The sequence below is a fragment of the Channa argus genome, chromosome 6 (genome assembly GCF_033026475.1).
Source record: "Channa argus isolate prfri chromosome 6, Channa argus male v1.0, whole genome shotgun sequence".
In the NCBI taxonomy this organism is placed as follows: Eukaryota; Metazoa; Chordata; class Actinopteri; order Anabantiformes; family Channidae; genus Channa; species Channa argus.
In genome coordinates, this window is record NC_090202.1 from 3,310,483 (window position 1) to 3,329,117 (window position 18,635).

General features: G+C 38.9%; 1 protein-coding gene across 6 annotated transcripts in view; it reads right to left on the bottom strand.

The window, feature by feature from the left end:
- The window catches only part of myo18ab (myosin XVIIIA b), a 105,858-nt gene extending 88,243 nt beyond the window's left edge, over positions 1-17,615 (bottom strand). For all 6 annotated transcript variants that reach the window (XM_067506466.1, XM_067506465.1, XM_067506462.1 and 3 more), the window contains exons 1-2: positions 17,480-17,615; positions 14,033-15,127 (exon numbers count right to left, since the gene is read on the bottom strand). In XM_067506466.1, coding sequence (XP_067362567.1) covers positions 14,033-15,052 — 1,020 coding nt within the window. In that variant the 5' untranslated portion in view covers positions 15,053-15,127; positions 17,480-17,615. The remainder of the gene's footprint in view (positions 1-14,032; positions 15,128-17,479) is intronic.
- Between the last annotated feature and the right edge of the window lie 1,020 nt (positions 17,616-18,635).

Below are 18,635 nucleotides of genomic sequence, written 5' to 3' on the forward strand. Positions count from 1 at the left end.
TTTTAGCCAATTACAGACCAATATCAAATCTCCCCTTTATTTCTAAAATAATTGAAAAAGTAGTTGCAAAACAATTATGTGACCACCTGTACAGGAATAATTTGTATAAAGACTTTCAGTCAGGATTTAGAGTTCATCATAGTACAGAAACAGCAATGGTAAAAGTCACCAACGATCTTATCATGGCCTCAGAAAATGGTCTCCATAGTTGTTCTGTTAGATCTTAGTGCTGCATTTGATACCATTGATCACAACATTTTATTACAGAGACTGGAACATGAAATTGGGATTACAGGAACTGCACTAGGTTGGTTTAAATCTTATCTATCTGATAGATTTCAGTTTGTTCATGTTAATGATGAATCCTCCATGCACACAAAGGTTAGCTATGGAGTTCCACAAGGCTCTGTGTTAGGACCAATACTTTTTACTTTATATATGTCTCCTTTAGGCAACATTATTAGAAAACACTCCATAAATTTCCACTGCTATGCTGATGATACCCAGTTATATTTATCTATGGAACTAGATGAAAATAATCATTAATAATAATAAATCTGATTCTGAAAGATTAGGACAGAGTCAGTATATATTTTAAAGATGCTGATGGAGAAGTACAGAAAAGGTCATATGGAGCTGCATTCTGTCACCGTAGATTAAAAAAAAAAAAGCATATAACAAGAGTGCTGATATAGGAGTGGTATTGTATGAAGAACTCGTAGCAGACAAGTATGTTAGATGGGCACAGGACATGTATGAGAGCTGTAAAACAATGTTAAGGTGTGCTGTCGATGTGACAAGAAAGTTCGGAGGTGGATCTGCATCAATGATCAGCTGTGAGCTCTTCTTGTTTGCTCTTGTGATGGACTGGCTCCATGGGTAGGGTAGGGTAGACTGGAACTCCATGGACTATGATGTTTGCAGATGACATTGCGATCTGTAGTGAGAGGAGGGAGCAGGTCGAGGGAAATCTAGAGAGGTGGAGGTCTGCTGTGTAAAGCAGAATAAAGGTTAGCTGCAGCAAGACAGTGTGAATGAGAGAGACCCAAGTGCAACGCTGAGGTTAGGAGCCGAGGTAAAGAAGATGTAGGAATTAGGGTCAACGCCCCAGAGCAACAGAGAGTGTGGAAAAAAGATAAAAAGGCATGTGCAAGCAGGTTGGATAGGGTGGAGAAAAGTGTCAGGGGTGTTGTGTAATATAAGAGTGTCAGCAAGAATGAAAGGAAAGGTGTTCAAAACAGTGGTAAGAGCAGCGAGATTGAAAGGCTTTGAGACAGTGGCACTGAAGAAAACACAGGAGGCAGAGCTGGAGGTAGCAGAGCTTAAGATGTTGAGGTTCTCCTTGAGCATGACAAGGAAGGATAGGACCAAAAATGAGAACATCAGAGCAGAGGTTAGTGTTAAATGGAGGCAGATGATTCACTCTGGTGACCCCTGAAAGGAAACAAAATGTACCGAAACTCCGCTGTAGCAGAAATACACAGTTGTGTGTGCCAATAAAGCCAATTGTATCTTCACATACAGACTTTAGCTGTTACCTATAGTGTTTGATCAGGACATCTGTAGTCTATAAACAAGTATGATACAGAATATGAAAAACCATGTCCACAGCACTATGACTTGCGCATCTCTAGTATGGCACTAGCCTGGATTAGGTCTGGCCTATGTAGACAAACCTTCAAGGTATCTTGGCAGGGGCAAGAATTCTTGGTCCTCCTCCTTTCTCAATCTATACCTCATCCCTATTTTCGATGATCAGCTCACAGGGCTTTTCATATGTTCACTTTGCAGATGGCGCACAGCTCTTCCTGCCCATTTCTTTCTCGATTCTACCGTCTCTGTCACTGTATTTCTGCCTGTCTTTCTAACATCTCTGCTTTAATGAGAGAATGACATCAGCCAAACCTTCCATAGAATACAACATTATCATCAATTTAGGATCTTCAAATTCTGTACCTACAAAGTTCAACAGAAAACTGGGGGTCATCATCCACAACCAACTGAGCTTTATTAATCATATCTCTTCCATCTCTTAAGCATGCAGGTTTACTGTGCAGAAAAATCAAACCTTAACTTTTCTTAATATGCAAACCCACGCCCGTGGCAGGGACCGTCATATCTTGTCTTGACTACTGAAAAGCCCTTCTGACACGGCTACCTGCATGCAGAGTTAAACGCAGTATCTGAAGGTTGAGTCATGAAAACGTTGTTTGAAACGTTTCACTACTCATCCAAGCAGCTTCTTCAGTCCCAGTAGGAATCAACTGGAAGATCTAGGTTCGTCAGGTAACCTGTCATGTGACTAACCTCTAAACAAGGAGATACTAAATGGTAAATTGTCTTGCATATACTGCTTTTGTACCTTACTGGTACGCAAAGCACTTCACACTGTTTCTCATTCACCCATCTCACACTCTCAGACACTGATAGGAGAGCTGCTATGCAGGTGGGCTGCACTCACTACAGTTGGGGTTCAGTGTCTTGTGCAAGACATTTTGACATGTGGCCCGGCAGAGCCAGGATGGACAACTGCTCTTCCTCCTTCCTAAGCCAGAGTTGCCCCAGTATTTCAGTGTCAATTACAATGGCAAGTTCTTTTCAGTTGTTTTACAGATGTAAATGGACTGGTGGCTCAATGGGTAGAGCATCAGGTTGGCATGCAGAAGGCCACGAGATTGAATCTCAACCCACCATGCATGGCCCCGCCCAGTCATCATGAGCTACCTTAGTGCCAGTCCCAAGCCCAGAAAAAATGGGATGGTTGCAACAGGAAGTGCAACTGGGGTAAAAAACAAACAAACAATCAATGTGCAGAACATATCCTGCCTCTGAGGGACTAGCCAAAAGTCAAACGACAGACTTTTTGTTTACAGACCATAAAATGCAGCCATGCCAGTCAAAATACAAAACAAAACAAAAAAATCTGTTCACTTTAAATCCTGCGGACAGTGTACAGCTCTATCCACTCAGACCAGCTCACACTGACAATACCAGGACTTTGGCCAGGCCTCACAGAATAAAGACAGGACTAACTAACACAGAAATTTGTGATCTTACATGCAGCACCTCTGGGCATGTGTAAAAGCAGCATTAGTCTAGGAGGCTAAGGTGTAAAATCTTATTGACCACATAACTAAATTCAGAATAAACAATTCTTTTTCTGTTGTATCTGGAAAAAGTGTTGACATGTGTTACTAAACCTCAGTCAGATTTATGTCTTTACTTCGAGTGGATACAATTTTGTTTAAATAAACAAGGTATCATTTTGAAATATTGATTATGCAGCATAATCTTACATGCCAGAAGATGATCTTCCTGCCTCCAATGAAGGTAAAAATTACAGTTATTTAAAACAAAAAGCCACTCAGAAGACATGAAAACAATTTTATCAATTTAAATTAAAACTTAATTTTGAGAATTTAGTAAACTGATAAAACTGACAAACTTCAGAAGCATTACTGATTCAACATCCAACCATAATACAAGTCTAAATGTGATCTGAAGAAGAACAAAAAATATCACATTTCCATACAAACAAAAAAAATATAATCAATAAAGGCCTTGTAACAGTAAGTTAATTAATGACAGTTAAATTTAAACTAAAGGAGAGTGGAAAAAAATCCTCCCCAACAACATTTTCTACCAGCTTATACACCAAAATATGAACTCCCGCTAAGCATTTATCCAGAACCACCTCTTCATACCAGCCAAAATTACTGTACCATACACATAATTCACGATTGTAAAATGTGACTTTGAGATGGAAAGCCACTTAAATTTCTCCCTCAGCTAACTCTAGTCTAAAAATAGTGCCACCATCAAATTAACATTCAGGCCCCACACCACACCTGACATAAAAAGTTTACACAATTTATTCTACCTGTTAGTGATGTAATTCCACAACTCTAGTATCCAGATAGTTCCTATATGTTACCAAGTAAATAAAAGACTGGGAAAAGTCAAGGAGATCTAAGCAAGTGGCAAGTGAAACAGCAGAGCTGAGGAGATGGCGAGTGTTTCTGTAGGCTGGCTATGCTTGAAAGTGGAAAGACAGGAGATGTTGGGACAGCTATTGAGCGTTGATAAAAATAGGAGCCTCTTCTCTCCGGCCTGAACAGGTCTGCCATTAACCCCCCAGCCACACACCACTGCCACAGTTTAGTTCACATGCTTCTGCACTTGCTCCCATTTCAGCTGCTCGTGTGCGTGCACACACATTTTGTAGGTTTCCAGTACTAAAATATAGGGCTTAAAAGCTGGCATCATAATGCATCAGGGTACCTCTGGAGCTGATCTGACACAGTTGAGATATACTGTGTTTTATTTATTGGAATACCAACAAGCAGAACAAAACAAAAGGCACTCGCAAAGGTACTAACAAAATGTGAGGGCTTCACTTGCCTGCACATGGACTCCCACAATCAAAGTTTCCCAAAATCTTGAGCTTATCAGGTCTATGCTGTAGGATTGTTGGATGCTTCAAAGTAATCTTATTAAAAAACAAAAAAACCGCAACAACAACACAATTATCTGACAGTGTCAACTTAAAATCTAAGACATTATAATCTTGTAAAAGTATAATTTAAGCACCAGGTGTGTCCTGAAACAACACACTCAGCTCTAGCTTCCAGGGCCCCACATAAAATTTTGTTCTGATCATTGGATTCCAACAAGGGCAACACATTTGTACATAGCTGTCTGCAGGAGGACCTATCTAAATAATGCTGCACATTAACACAACAGCACGATAATTATGAGTTAGTATACATAGCTAATGCAACAACCTACTATATGGTGTGACTGCAATAAACGGTCGAAACATGACGAGAAAATGCATGTGAGAAGCAAGATCATTACAGTTTTCATTAAAAGTTTCAAATTAGTTCTAATTTTGATATTATTCGGATTCAGTGTGAACTTAGTTTTGCTTAGTTATAATTTGTTTCACCAGTGATAGGATAGAGGGGCATTTGACAGAGACTCCCAAATGCAAATTATAAATGCTTCCTTGAATATTAATATTATAGGGGAAACACATTAACAAAAAGACAAAAGTGTTTGTTTGTCATGCTTTAAAGGTTACTTTAGAAAAAGCAATGGGATTCTTTCTTTCAGTCTAAGAGTTTGCCAACTAAGCTTATTTTGTTCAATTTATTTAGTTTTGATTTGACAAACAATATCAATATATGAACATCAGTCAGCAAACTAAAGCAGTTAATCTGAGAATTGCAACAGCACCTCCACAGTCAAAAAAATACCATACAGAGTTATAGCAACAGGGTGTCATTATTTACTACATTAACAGTAGAAGTGTGATTCCACTACAGGCAGATATCGCCAACCAACTACTGATATTTTTCCAGGGTTGGACCACAAGATGGAGCCAGATGATCAGGAAACTAATATTGTGTACCAACTACTGCAACACATAAGCCTCGATTATTTTAATGGAGGCTACCATGATATGTCATTGCCAAAGTACAAAATGTATTATTTTTTTTCCAAGTGTAACGACAACATGCTGATCACGTTTTGACTGCCATGGCATTTTTGTTTTTTTTGCCACACATCTTTAATAAACTGTAAACAACACTGCTTTGGGAAACAGCATACTTTTTATAGTGGAGTTTCCAACCTTGAGAATACTTCTGGCTCTGACAATCTCACACTGTATGTTGCATGTGTGAAACAATAACTCCAGGCAATGTTGACTACCTGTCACTACATGAAGTGGTTAAAATCAGCTCCACCTTTACAGGGTTCTACAAGAAATCTCTACTGATTGATAGTAACCAGGAGAAGATAACCTTTTTTTTTCCTCAATAACTAGAAATTTCTTTTAGTCATAATGCTCATCTTTGAAAGTTTCTGGATATGTTGTGCTAATGTACTTAAATCACCTTCCTTCCCCATTCTGATGCTCCATTTGAACTTCCGCAGATTATCTTGACTATGGCTAAATGCACTGGGTGACTTCTATTGCTTATATTTTCTTTGCAGAGTTGCTTCAGGTGTTATTGCTAATAATTGTTACAACATGTAAAATGTATATTTTATATTAACCTTGCTAGTGAGGTCTTCCTTTGTTTTTATTGCATATATGGCCCTAGTTACTAATGAACAGCATACAGTTTTACTAAACCTATTATTTAATCATGTATTGTTCATGTAAACATAAAAATTATCTTTTAAAAACATGACTCATCCAGAGCACTGAAAAATAATTTACTTTAAGATTCAGTTTATTTCACTGTATCACCAAGCTCTGGTTTGCAGTGATTGTGAAAATCCTGAAGCAATCTTCCTCCTTGAATATTCTGAGGGAAACAGCCCTAAAGGATGATGCTAACAGAACTGTACCTTCATCTGGAAGCTGAGAACAGCCATGGATGCACTTATCTTCTTTATGCCTTAATCTCATGATAAGAGGAAAATTATCTTGTTATCTCGGGATAACCAAAAACATGTTTTCTTGTGATAAATGGATATATGTTTTCTTTATCTTAAATTAACAAAACCTAATGAGATAAGAAGAATTTATTAAATTCCAAATTACTGTCTCGACTTCCAAAGATTATCCTTTAAAGTTTTAATAATATGTGGTTTTGCCATAGTTGAACAGTGAATATAGGCCATTTGATTTAACATAAGATTTACTTAATGTTTTATGGTAGTGCTTAAGTTGTAATATTCCTTAGATAAACAATTTTCCCGAGATTTTTCACGTGTCATTTTTCATTTTGAACTCCTGAAACACCTCCAATAGACAGCTCATATTTATTGGACATTGGGTGTTTGATACTATGGTTGTTTCCTCTTTGTGAAACAGCCAATGGTAAGCACCAGTGACATCCTGTCAGAGGATGTGTAGCAGTAACGCACGAACAACCACTGGCACTTTTGTTCCTCAAAGAGAGGACAGTATGTGACTGTATGTGAATGCAGCTTAATCTAGTCTCTCATTGACCAGCAGCCCAGGAACCTTTTTTCACATGGAGACAAATTAATTAAGAGAAACATCTTAAAATGCAAAAACTACAAGGGTGCCTTGACTGGGAAAGCTGCATCAACAATAACGGATGATATTTAATATTAGCTTACATCAAATGGAAGGGTAGCCACCTTAACTTTACTCCTCTACAAGTTGATTATCTTATTGATAATTCTGCAACCTCACTACATACAATACTCAATAGTGTTGTACTAATAGCGGAAAACAAGAACAACCCCTGGTTTCTTTTCAGCACTGTACGCAGGCTGACTAAGAGCCATAGTTCTGTTGAGACTAGTATTCCTAATAGTATTCCCTTAACTCTTAGCAGCAATGACTTCATGACTTTCTTTACAAATAAAATTGTAGCTATCAGGGAAAGAATTCACCAGGTCCTCGCCCAGATCCTACATATAGATCTCCATGTACAACATTGCAATAATCATCAATAAGGCCCCAATCCCTCTTAGACTGCTTTTTACCCATAGACCTCATTGAGTTAACTTCAATTATTACCTCATCAAAATTAACTACATCACTGTTAGACCCTATCCCGACTAGACTGTTCAAGGATGCTTTACCCTCATTAGACACTATTTTGGACATCATTAATCTGTCTCTAAAAACTGACTACGTACGACAGGCTTATAAGATAGCTGTAAACAAACCACTACTTAAAAAGCCCTGTCTTGACCCAGGTGTTTTAGCCAATTACACACCAATATCCAATTAATATCCAAAAAAGTAGTTGCAAAACAATTATATGACAACCTATACAGAAATTATTTGTTTGAAGACTTTCAGTCACAATTTAGACTTCATCACAGTACAGGAACAACATTGGAAAAAGTCACCAATGATCTTTTCTTGGCTTCAGATAATGGACAAGTCTCTATACTTGTTATGTTAGATCTTAGTGCTGCATTTGACACCATTGATCACAATATTTTAAAACTGAGACTGGAACATTAAATGAGATTAAAGGAACTGCATTGTTTTGGTTTAAATGTTATTTATCAGAAAGGTTCTAATTTGTTCACGATATCAGCCTTATGGAGTTCCACAATCGGTCAACTGCTTTCCATCTACAGCGTTTTGTTATGTACATCTTGAAGAAGCTGATTAAAAACCTCTTCGCTGCAGCTGGACCAGACAGCTTGGGTAAAGTAAAACTTACTCATCAACTCGACCAGGAAAGGACAGCAGCCCCGACACTCCCAAATGAGGGAGGACCCTGTGAAAGGTTGACCTGTGAGCAGAGAGAATACAGGGATTCCTATGCATTCACAGAGTTTCTATTTCATTAAGGGAGATAATATTGAGTCTATGTGGTGATTTTTCTGTTGTAGATAACAGTAGTATGAAAGTAACATGCAAAATTTATTTGATCATAATTCTATGCCCAAATATGTTTAAAAGTTGTTCTTTCAGTCCATGTCAGTGTGTTCTGCAGTCCATTTCATTGAATAAAACCAACAAAAGATAATAGAACTTTTTCTTGCCAGTGTACGCCTGTACTTGAATGGGTAGCAAAATTTTTCCATCCAAGAAGACAGAAGTCCAGTTGACATGACTCAACTTTGGATAACCAAAATGTGAATCATGACAATGACTTCCATACCGGACCGAAGCTGGAAATTGAAGGGGTGATGTTCAATGTTGTGAGTGGTTTTGCCCCACAGGTAGGATGTAAGTTAGAAGAGAAGGAGAAATTCTGGAGTGAGTTAGATGAAGTGATTCAGAGCATCCCCAGAGGTGAGAGAGGGGTAATTGGTGCAGATTTCAATGGGCATGTAGGTGAAGGGAACAGAGGTGATGAGAATGTGATGGGCAGATTTGGTCTTTAGGACAGGAACGCAGGACAGATGGTGGTAGACTTTGCAAAGAGGATGGAAATGGCTGTAGTGGACACTTTCTTCCAGAAGAGGCAGGAACATAGGGTGACGTGTAAGAGCGGAGGTAGAAGCACTCAGGTGGACGACATCTTGTGTAGACATTGTAATCTGAAAGAGACCAGTTACTCTTTATTGGTAAGTATTGGTAGGGGAGAGCATAGCCAGACAACACAGGATGGTGGTGTGTAAAAGGAATCTGGTGGTGAGGAAGATGAAGAGGACAAAGGCAGAGCAGATGATGAAGTGGTGGAAGTTGAAAAAGGAAGAATGTCGTGTAGTTTTCAGGGAGGAGCTGAGACAGACTCTGGGTGGTCAGGAAGTGCTCCCAGATGACTGGACCACTACAGCTAATGTGATCAGGGAGAAAGGTAGGAGGGTACTTGTTGTGTCATCTGGAAAGAGGAAAGTTGACTGAAGAGAGTAGAAAGGAGTACAGGGAGATGCAGCATAATGTGAAGGTAGAGGTGGTTAAGGCCAAATAAAGAGCATATGGGGACTTGTATGCTATGTTGGATACTAAAGAGGGAGAGGTGGATTTGTACAGGTTGGCAAGACAAAGAGAGACATGGTAAGGATGTGCAGCAGGTTAGGGTGATTAAAGATAAGGATGGAAATATATTGACAGGTGCCCGGAGTGTGATGGGAAGATGGAAGGAGAACTTTGAAGAGTTGATGAATGAGGACAATGAAAGGGAACGAAGAGTAGAAGAGGTGACTGGTGTGGAGCAGGAAGTAGCAAAGATTAGTAAGAGTGAAGTGAGGAGGACGTTGAAGAGGATGAAGAGTGGAAAGACAGTTGGTCCTGTTGACATACCTGTGGAGGTATGGAAGTGTCTAGGAGAGGTGGCAGTAGAGTTTCTGACTAGTTTGTTTAACAAGATCTTGGAGAGTGAGAGGATGCTGAGGACTGGAAGAGAAGTGTACTGGTCCAAATTTTTTAAGAACAAGGGAGATGTGCAGAGCTGTGGCAACTACAGAGGAATAAAGCTGATGAGCCACACAATGAAGTTGTGGGAAAGAGTAGTGGAAGCTCGGCTAAGGGCAGAGGTGAACATTTGTGAGCAGCAATATGGTTTCATGCCTAGAAAGAGTACAACAGATGCAGTATTTGCTTTGAGGAAGCTGATGGAGAAGTACAGAAAATTCATAGGGAGTTGCATTGTGACTTCGTAGATTTAGAAAAAGCGTATGACAGGGTGCAGAGAGAGGAGCTGTGGTATTGTATGAGGACGTCTGGAGTGACAGAGAAGTATGTTAGAGTGGTGCAGGACATGTATGAGAGCTGTAAGACCATGGTGAGGTGCTGTAGGTGTGACAGAGGAGTTCAAGGTGGAGGTGGGTCTGCATCAAGGATCAGCTCTGAGCCCCTTGTTGTTTGCTCTGGTGATGGACAGACTGACAGATTAGGTTAGACAGGAATCTCTGTGGACTATGATGTTTGCGATTGACATTGTGATTTGTAGTGAGAGCAGTGAGCGGGTGGAGGAAAATCTAGAGAGGTGGAGGTCTGCTCTGGAAAACAGAGGAATGAAGCTTAACCGCAGCAAGACAGAATACATGTGTGTGAATGAGAGGGACCCAGGTGGAACGGTGAGGTTACAGGGAGCAGAGGTGAAGAAGGTGCAGGACTTTAAGTTCTTAGGTTCAACGGTTCAGAGCAACGGAGTGTGTGGAAAAGAGGTGAAGAGGTGAGTGCAAGCGGGTTGAAATGGGTGGAGAAAAGTGTCAGGGGTGCTGTGTGTTAAAAGAGTATCAGCGAGAATGAAAGGAAAGGTGTTCAAGACGGTGGTGAGACCAGCAATGTTGTTCGGCTTAGAGACAGTGGCACTGAAGAAAAGACAGGAGGCAGAGCTGGAGGTAGCAGAGCTTAAGATGTTGAGGTTCTCTTTGGGAGTGACGAGGATACACCGGATCAGGAATGAGTACATCAGAGGGACAGCTCATGTAAGATGTTTGGCTGTGTCCCTGAAAGGGAACAGCCAAAAGGAAAAGAAGACAACTGAAAATAAAGTGACCTCAGGTCATGGGAGTCAAACAACTCAATCTTTGTTTCATCTGACCACAAAACATTCCTCCAATAGTCTTTTTGTCGAAGCAGATAGCTGCAAACCTCTGTTGACTTTTAAGGTGTTTATTTTAAGTATGTATGTATGGAGTTTGTTATACTGACGACTGTAGACCACCAAAACTGGTGGTCCAGCAGGAATCCGTTCATGCCAGGTTGGCTGCTGCCCCCCTAATGACGCTTAGCAAATAAGGGATATAGATAATGAATGGAGACCTGAAATAGACTCGTGACCTGTCCAAAGTTTACCCCATCTCTCGAGCTAGTGGGTAAAGTCTGGGTAATGTCAGAGCCAACAGAACAGGGAGGGAAAGTCTGGAAAATGTCTTAATTCCAGTGCATGTCTGAAAGTTAGGTGATGTCTTAGTGTCAATCATGTACTATACATTTAAAGAGCAACAAAGCAAAAATAGTCTAAAGCTGAAAAGGGCCACTGTTTGCAGGTAGTGGGGTGAGGTGAATGGTGTTAAAATGCTGTTCATTTTTAAATGTTTTTCTTCTGACCCAGCATAACAATACACAGTATGTAACGAGTTCACAGGATGTACGACAACCCAGTCACAATGACAGTAACCACCATTTATCCTGTTTATCACTCTGACTGAAAGGGGAATATAATTCACTGTATATGGGCAGAAGGAGTCTTTTCCTGAAACATTTTCCAGTATTACTATGTTAATTAAGACTTATAACAAAGCAGAGAACTGCCAACACATTTATCATAAAAAGAGCAACCTTAAAGACAATGTGTTAGTTTTACAACTCCTCAAAAGAGATTTATGGTGGTCCCAAATGGCTACTTTATAGCTATGTGGACTTGTTTGCTAAAAGAGAAGCAAATCTATTCTAGGATGTGGACAGTTACAGTGTTTGAAAAAAAAATGTAAAGGAGGCCATTTAAGTCTGACTTCAACAAAATGATGTTGTTTTAAGCTCTGACACATAAAAAGTACAGTTTCCTTAGGTGAGTACTCAGACCCCTTCACTTGACTGTGCTACAGATTTAATTTAAACTGAGTTAATGTGTAAATGACAAAAAATTAATGGCTAAAGTAGAAACTGCAAGAAAGTTGTATTTCTTTTTTAAAGACATATGCAACATATAAAATAATTTGTTACGCGGACAAGTAAATAATGCCTTTGCCAAATACAACCACAGACATTAATCTGCCTCAGAACCTTATTCTTCTTCCTCCGTTAAGAGAATCTCAGGGGGAAAGATCAGGAAGTGGCCTATTTGTTCCAAAGTGGATTCCACAAATACCAGGGTGAGACATAAAGGGGGAGGCCTACTTCCCGTCAAGCCTTTAAGATAAGTGAAGGTGGCTTTTTGATACTTTAAGCTCAATTTAAGAAATCTAAGACATGCAGATTACAGTGTTGAAGGGATAAACTACTACTAAACTACTGTAAATGGCAAATCCAAATATTAAGATAATAAAATTTCAAATATCTTGGCACAACTATACAATAGAAAACTGCAGAACCCCTGCTCTCATAATCTTAGTTCTTTATGTGCTTAAAATTATGTAGAAGAAAACAAAGAACATCAAGAACTTATTAAAATTAAGGTAAAAGCTTAACATAGCCATATTCTTGTCATAAGATTAAAGTAAGTATGTCACCAGAATGACCAGAATGCTTCAGCTGAGGTCAGCTGTATAAAGGCACCACCATGATCTCCAACCTTAATCAGGTGTTCTTTATATGTGAATCCATGTGGTTAACATAGGTTGTTGGTAAACTTTAAACTGTTTTTGCTGTGAATAGAAAACAGAGTTATATTACTTATAATTGACTAAATTATAAAGGGTATACCAAACCATAAATATGCAATAACACAGATTTAACTGAGGGTTAAACATCAGCTGATCAAGTTGTGCCACTGTCATCTGAAACATTTAATTACTCTTTTTTCAGATGTTTTAAATGTGTCCTTACTGGGAAGTGCTTAAAAGAAAACATCAATCATTTTCTAAATTAACTGTATTGTCTACAATCACCATAATAACAAAAGATACTAAAGCCAACACTGAATCTTCTCTACTCATGTTTGGTTAATTGTCAGCCTGCAGCCTGGATTCACTCATTCTTAATGTCATAGACTTCAGTTGTGCAAAAACAAGAAAACTCCACTAGATGACATGTTTCTTTATTCCGTAAAGCAAAACTCTTGTAAATATTGTCCACATTGCCTCTCTAATTCCACTTTACATAACATGCATGCACAGTTCACTGGCCAAAATCAAGGAAGTGCCAAATGTGAGAATACTGTAAGAGCTTTGTTAATAATGTAAACATTATTTTCTGAATGAAGAAAATCTTCATCCTGGGGAGCAGTGTGTCTGGCTGATGTGTTTTTATTACTTTTGGACAACAAAACAAGACACAAGTTAACCCATTTGCAGGCTGACAAATAGCCAAACGTCATTGGAGATTCAATGTTGGCTTAAGCATATGTATAGCGATTGTGAACAACACAATTGATTTAGAAATTACCAAATAATCTTTTAAATACAAGAAAAAGACAGAAGGGATGGAGACATGGATGCAATTTTGGGAACTGGAATGTACCCATAAAGTGCCATTAAATTTGTGTCAACTTCAAGAGTGCTTTATGTTTTTAAAGATGTGTTTACAGCTTTGTGTCCTTACTGGACAATGTAAGGAATATACAGAGAAGACCAGGGCAGAGTGATGTGCAGAGTGAGACATACAACAAAGCTCTGCTAGCCAGGATTCAAACCATTTACATTGCAGCCTCGAACCATGAATATTCGTACACTTAACCAATTGACTATCAGACGCTCCTACTTTAGTTAAATTAATTGTCACAATTAAGAATAAAAAAGATGCTATTCTCTCTATGAGAAAATCACCATTTAAAATAGTTTGTAAAGCCATGGCAAGTCTCAATGTTTTTTTTGTGTTTCTTTAGCTCTTGAAAGTTCAAACCAATTAAAAAAAGTACAATTAGAGTCAGCAAATAATCTGATAGAAAACCCAAGCACCACTGAACCAAGGGAGAACCTAAAAGTGACTTTTATCTATTTGTATACAGAAACTGAACAAGCTGCTTACATGTCTTGGCTCCCTGCACAGGCCCTCAGTGTTCCTCAGCCAGCAGCGGCTCAGCTCGCTCAGCTCCAGGATTGGCTGCACCTTCAGCCTCACTGTATCTCCCGACTGACGGATCATCTCCACTATTTCATCCCGGCTCTTGTTCTCCACATTTTGTCCATTTATCTCTACCAGCCTGTCACCTGGCACCAACCCCAGTGCCAGGTCCTTAGTGCCAGCACCAGGCTCTGCAAAGTGAACCACACGCCTATAAACTCCTCCGTCAGGGCTGCGGTCTAACATAGTTGTGCGACGCAGGGAAAATCCAAAGTCACCAGTGTTGCGGCGTTGGAGCTCCAGCTCACGTGTTTCTGGTCCACTTGGTACAATTACAGCGGGCAGATGCAGCTGTGCAGGGAATGTCTTGTCAACGACTTCAGGTATGGATACTTTCTTAGTGGACAGTGCTTCAGGCTGATGCTTAAGGCTAAGTTTTTGGAGAACGCTGAAAGATTTACCCTCTACTTGAGGTGATGGGGCTGCAGAGTTCTGGCCTGAGGGTGTAGAGCCCTCTGAAGGGCTCTCCTCTTTGCTCCTCTGGGAAAATGAGAAGCGTTTCATCATCTGACCAACCTGCGAGGAGTTCTGTTTGGCAAGTGAACCAAACTGAGCCACACGATCACGTACTGAGCTGCGGTGTCCATCCTGTCCTCCTCCTCCTTCACCCTTCAGGTCATCAGTAGAGCTGGCAGCACTCAGTTGGTCATCCTGAATCATGCTGCTACGATTGCTCAAACCGTCTGATTCAATGTCAGTGAGGGTCAGTTCGTTGCTGCTGACCACTTTGATAGGAATGGGGTTGGAAATTTCTATTTTGTTCTTAGACTCACGTTTAGCCTCCCTCTTCAGGTTGAAGAAACCGCGCCTCATGCTCATCTCTTCTAGGCTACGCAGTTCCGCTGCAGACATCCTCTCCTTTTTATCTTTCTTCTCCTTACGACTACCTTCCCGTTCCCTATCCTTTTTCATCAGATTGAACATGGTGAAAACTAAATGCTGTGTTTATGGTCAAATGGCTCTATTAATCTCTAGACTAGTTTACTGTTGACAAATATGCTGCAGAAAGAAACAGAGAGAAAAAAAACTGCATTAACCTTACAGAGTACTAATGAAGCAATGTTCTTGATTGTCATGTGAAAAAATACACCCGAACATGGATTAATAATAGTTAATTATAATGCATTTAAATAAAAGAATGCCATGTAAGAGACAGTTGGTTCCCCAGGTATACAATATTCACATTTTGACTCCATCACAATAAAACAAAATATTCATGGTGTACTTAAATCCTGTACTGAATAATCTAGATTGAGTCTTCCTATTTCATTCTATTCCCAATAGCTGCACACATACATTCCTAGAAAAGTAAAACTGTTTTAATAGTATAATAATAATAATAATAATATATGCATTTATTTGTACTTTATTGATTAATATGACAAATATTGTAATACATACGCCATATAAATTAAATAAAGCCTATTTCACATGCACAGGAATCCAGAAAATCTACTGATTTTGTCCGGAGGCAGTGTATTTGAGATTATCTGAACTTTATCCTACTGAGTACTCCTTGTACAAAATCCAGATTATGTACGGAAGTCTGTCTGAAATTGAGAATGCTGTTCTGTCCCTTATTACCTCGGGAGGTTTTGAAGCAAGGGAATTTTCATGCTGATGATTCCTGTCATTTGGCATTTTTTATTTTTTTTTAAATGCATGGCTCCAATGTGCTGTAAACTGTGTTGCAAAACTTTTTGCTACTTGTAAACATGACTCTTTATTGAAATCAAGTTTCTCCAGAGAGATTTTTCAGATTTGGATAATCAGGGTTGGTTACATGTGTGAAACAATACTCCAGACAACGTCCAAAGTAGATTTCTCCAAACACTGTCCGCGATTCATATGCGAAAGAGGATTAAGAGTCCCCCACCCCCATCTCTGGCCTGCAGCTGGCAGAGGGATGCCAGCATAAAAATAAAATTTTTATGAAAACGAGAGACTAAATAAATAAATATATATAGATAGATAGATAGATAGATATAGATAAATATATATCTATATAGATATAGATGGATAGACACACACGTCTATATATCTATATCTATATCTATATATATATATATATATATATATATATATATATGTATATATAATGTTCATAATATAATAAATACATTTGTTGCAATTACATTATTATTAGACTTTAAGACTGTAGATGTTTGAGGCCTACTCCTCACATCATTTTGCTGTTATAATGATAATGATAATGGAATGGCACTGAAAGCTCAATCCTTAAAGAGAAAGCATGTAGCAATCTTCCCATACCCCCTCTGAACAATGTCTCTCAGTTATCACAACTGCCCATGTCTCCAAATCGACTTATTACACTTCTGAAATACAGTATGGACAAACATCACTGAAGACCGATACTCTTACACTACAGGAAACAACAAGAGGCAAAAATCATTCAAGTCTTACATTTTAACTAGGTCCCCCCAAACAAACAGCAGCACAGGCTGGACCCCAAAAATCCAACCATCTCCTACCTCATTATGCCATAACGTTAAGTTATAGGGGACATTCAATAGATCTCGTAAATGCCATTCAGCTGTAATGTCTCATTTGGCAAGAGGGTTGAGGTAACAAATCATAGAGTTAGTACTACCTGAGGGAATATCTACAAAGAGATTTGTCAGAACACCAAAATGTTCACTAAAACAATGTCACAGTAATTAACTTTTTTAACAAAAGCAGGGCGTGGCGAATTTAATGTTCTAGCTTTTGTTTCAACTCTGACTTAACGTTAATGTTACGTTCTAACGTCATAATAATCAGGGATGGGGAACATCAAAACGCTAGTCATCCCAACAATACCCAACCTCAAAATCAAGTTTAGTCCTACATCTGTTTATGTACTCAACTGCTGAGGTGACGAGGCCAATACCTGACACTAACTTAGACATTGCAAACCCTTAATGAATTTGATTTAAGGAGACAAAATACCTAACTGAGCTAGCTAAAATAGTAGTGGGTTAGCTTCTCTGCTAAGGTTACATTAGCCACCTGAGCTACTGTTTGGTAGGCGTTACCTTATCGAACACCGAAAGCACTTTTAACGTTATATGTTTGCGGATTTGAAAAATTCCTTAAAGACAAAATCCAATAGGACTTAATTCTGATCTTGTTCTCACTCCAAAAAGCAATTCACTGTAGCTAGCTAACTAGCCTAATTGGCTACAGTCACCGCGTTAGTTCTTTGCCCTAATTTTGAGTGATGCAAATCCTAAACATTGGCACATAGCGAAAACGATCCAGTCAGTATGATTACCTGTCTGGCTTAACACTGGTGTCTTCCAATAATATTTCTTCTCTAAGTATACGTTCAACACCCAAATAAATACTCACTTTTCTCGAGTAGAACGAATACTGCACAGATGCTTCCTAGTTAATGGTTGCAACTCGACTCGTTGGGAACAGAAGCCGCAGCCTAGCTGCGGGCTGCTCCCAGTCCAGCTCATCCAGGTGATGTAGCTACCCCTGTTGGGCATAAGCTGGATCTACAGCGTGTCCAACTCCGCCCTTTGCTGCTACAATTACGTTAACATCCGGTCCTTCGCAGTTTCCACTTAGTCTTCATTTTAGTCAAATAATCTACACAAATTAAACTATATATGCTAAATTAACTGTCTTAGTGTTATGTGAAAGTGATATTGATGAATGAAAGTCGTGAGAACGACGGTGTTGTCCCTCCAAAGTGTGTCTTTATTTTTGCCTTACTGTGAAACCCGAAGCTCTTACGGGCTCGTTTTGTATCTAGCTTGACACACTTTCGTTTGGCCAATGAAAGCAAACAACTAATCGCAATGCCTGGAGAAGATGTAACCACAGGAAAGATTATTAGAAGTCAGATATTTTATCTGATTTTTTGTGCGCAAAAGAGATAGATACTGTTATGATAAAAATAACATTGGATAAAACTTCAGTGTGGTGTTTCTAGATTAGCTTTATTATATTTTATAAAATGTATGTTATTGTTTGTGTTATGTTCCTGATTAAAAAGACAAAAAGTCAGAGAAAAAACATAGAAAGAAAGAAAGACAGGGAGAAACAACAGAGAAGATCAGGTCACAGCATGTAGAGAGAGAGAAGAGACGACCAATTATTAAATGAAATATCATTAATTAAAGAAAAAAAGAGTAGCTGTCATCTGTGTTTCCATGCATGTGAAAATAGTGTGTTTATTTACAGGAGCATAAAGATGTTATATGAAAAAATGGATACCGAAATTGTACTGCAGATTAATTTAAGTACAAGTAGCTATTCCTGTAGCAAGTGTGTCTAGTTACAGCTGTTAACATTTTATTAAACGAGTTATACATTTTTTAATTTTCGTATTTATCCATACATGAGAAATTATTTTTTTCTTATTGTTAATCTACAGATGACATCTACCTGCTGTCAACAAAGGAAAGAAAGATGAGGCGTACCATATTAAAACCACCAACAGCGTTACTACTGGACAATCTAGGAGCACCACTATTTGATTCCCTGGGAATAACTG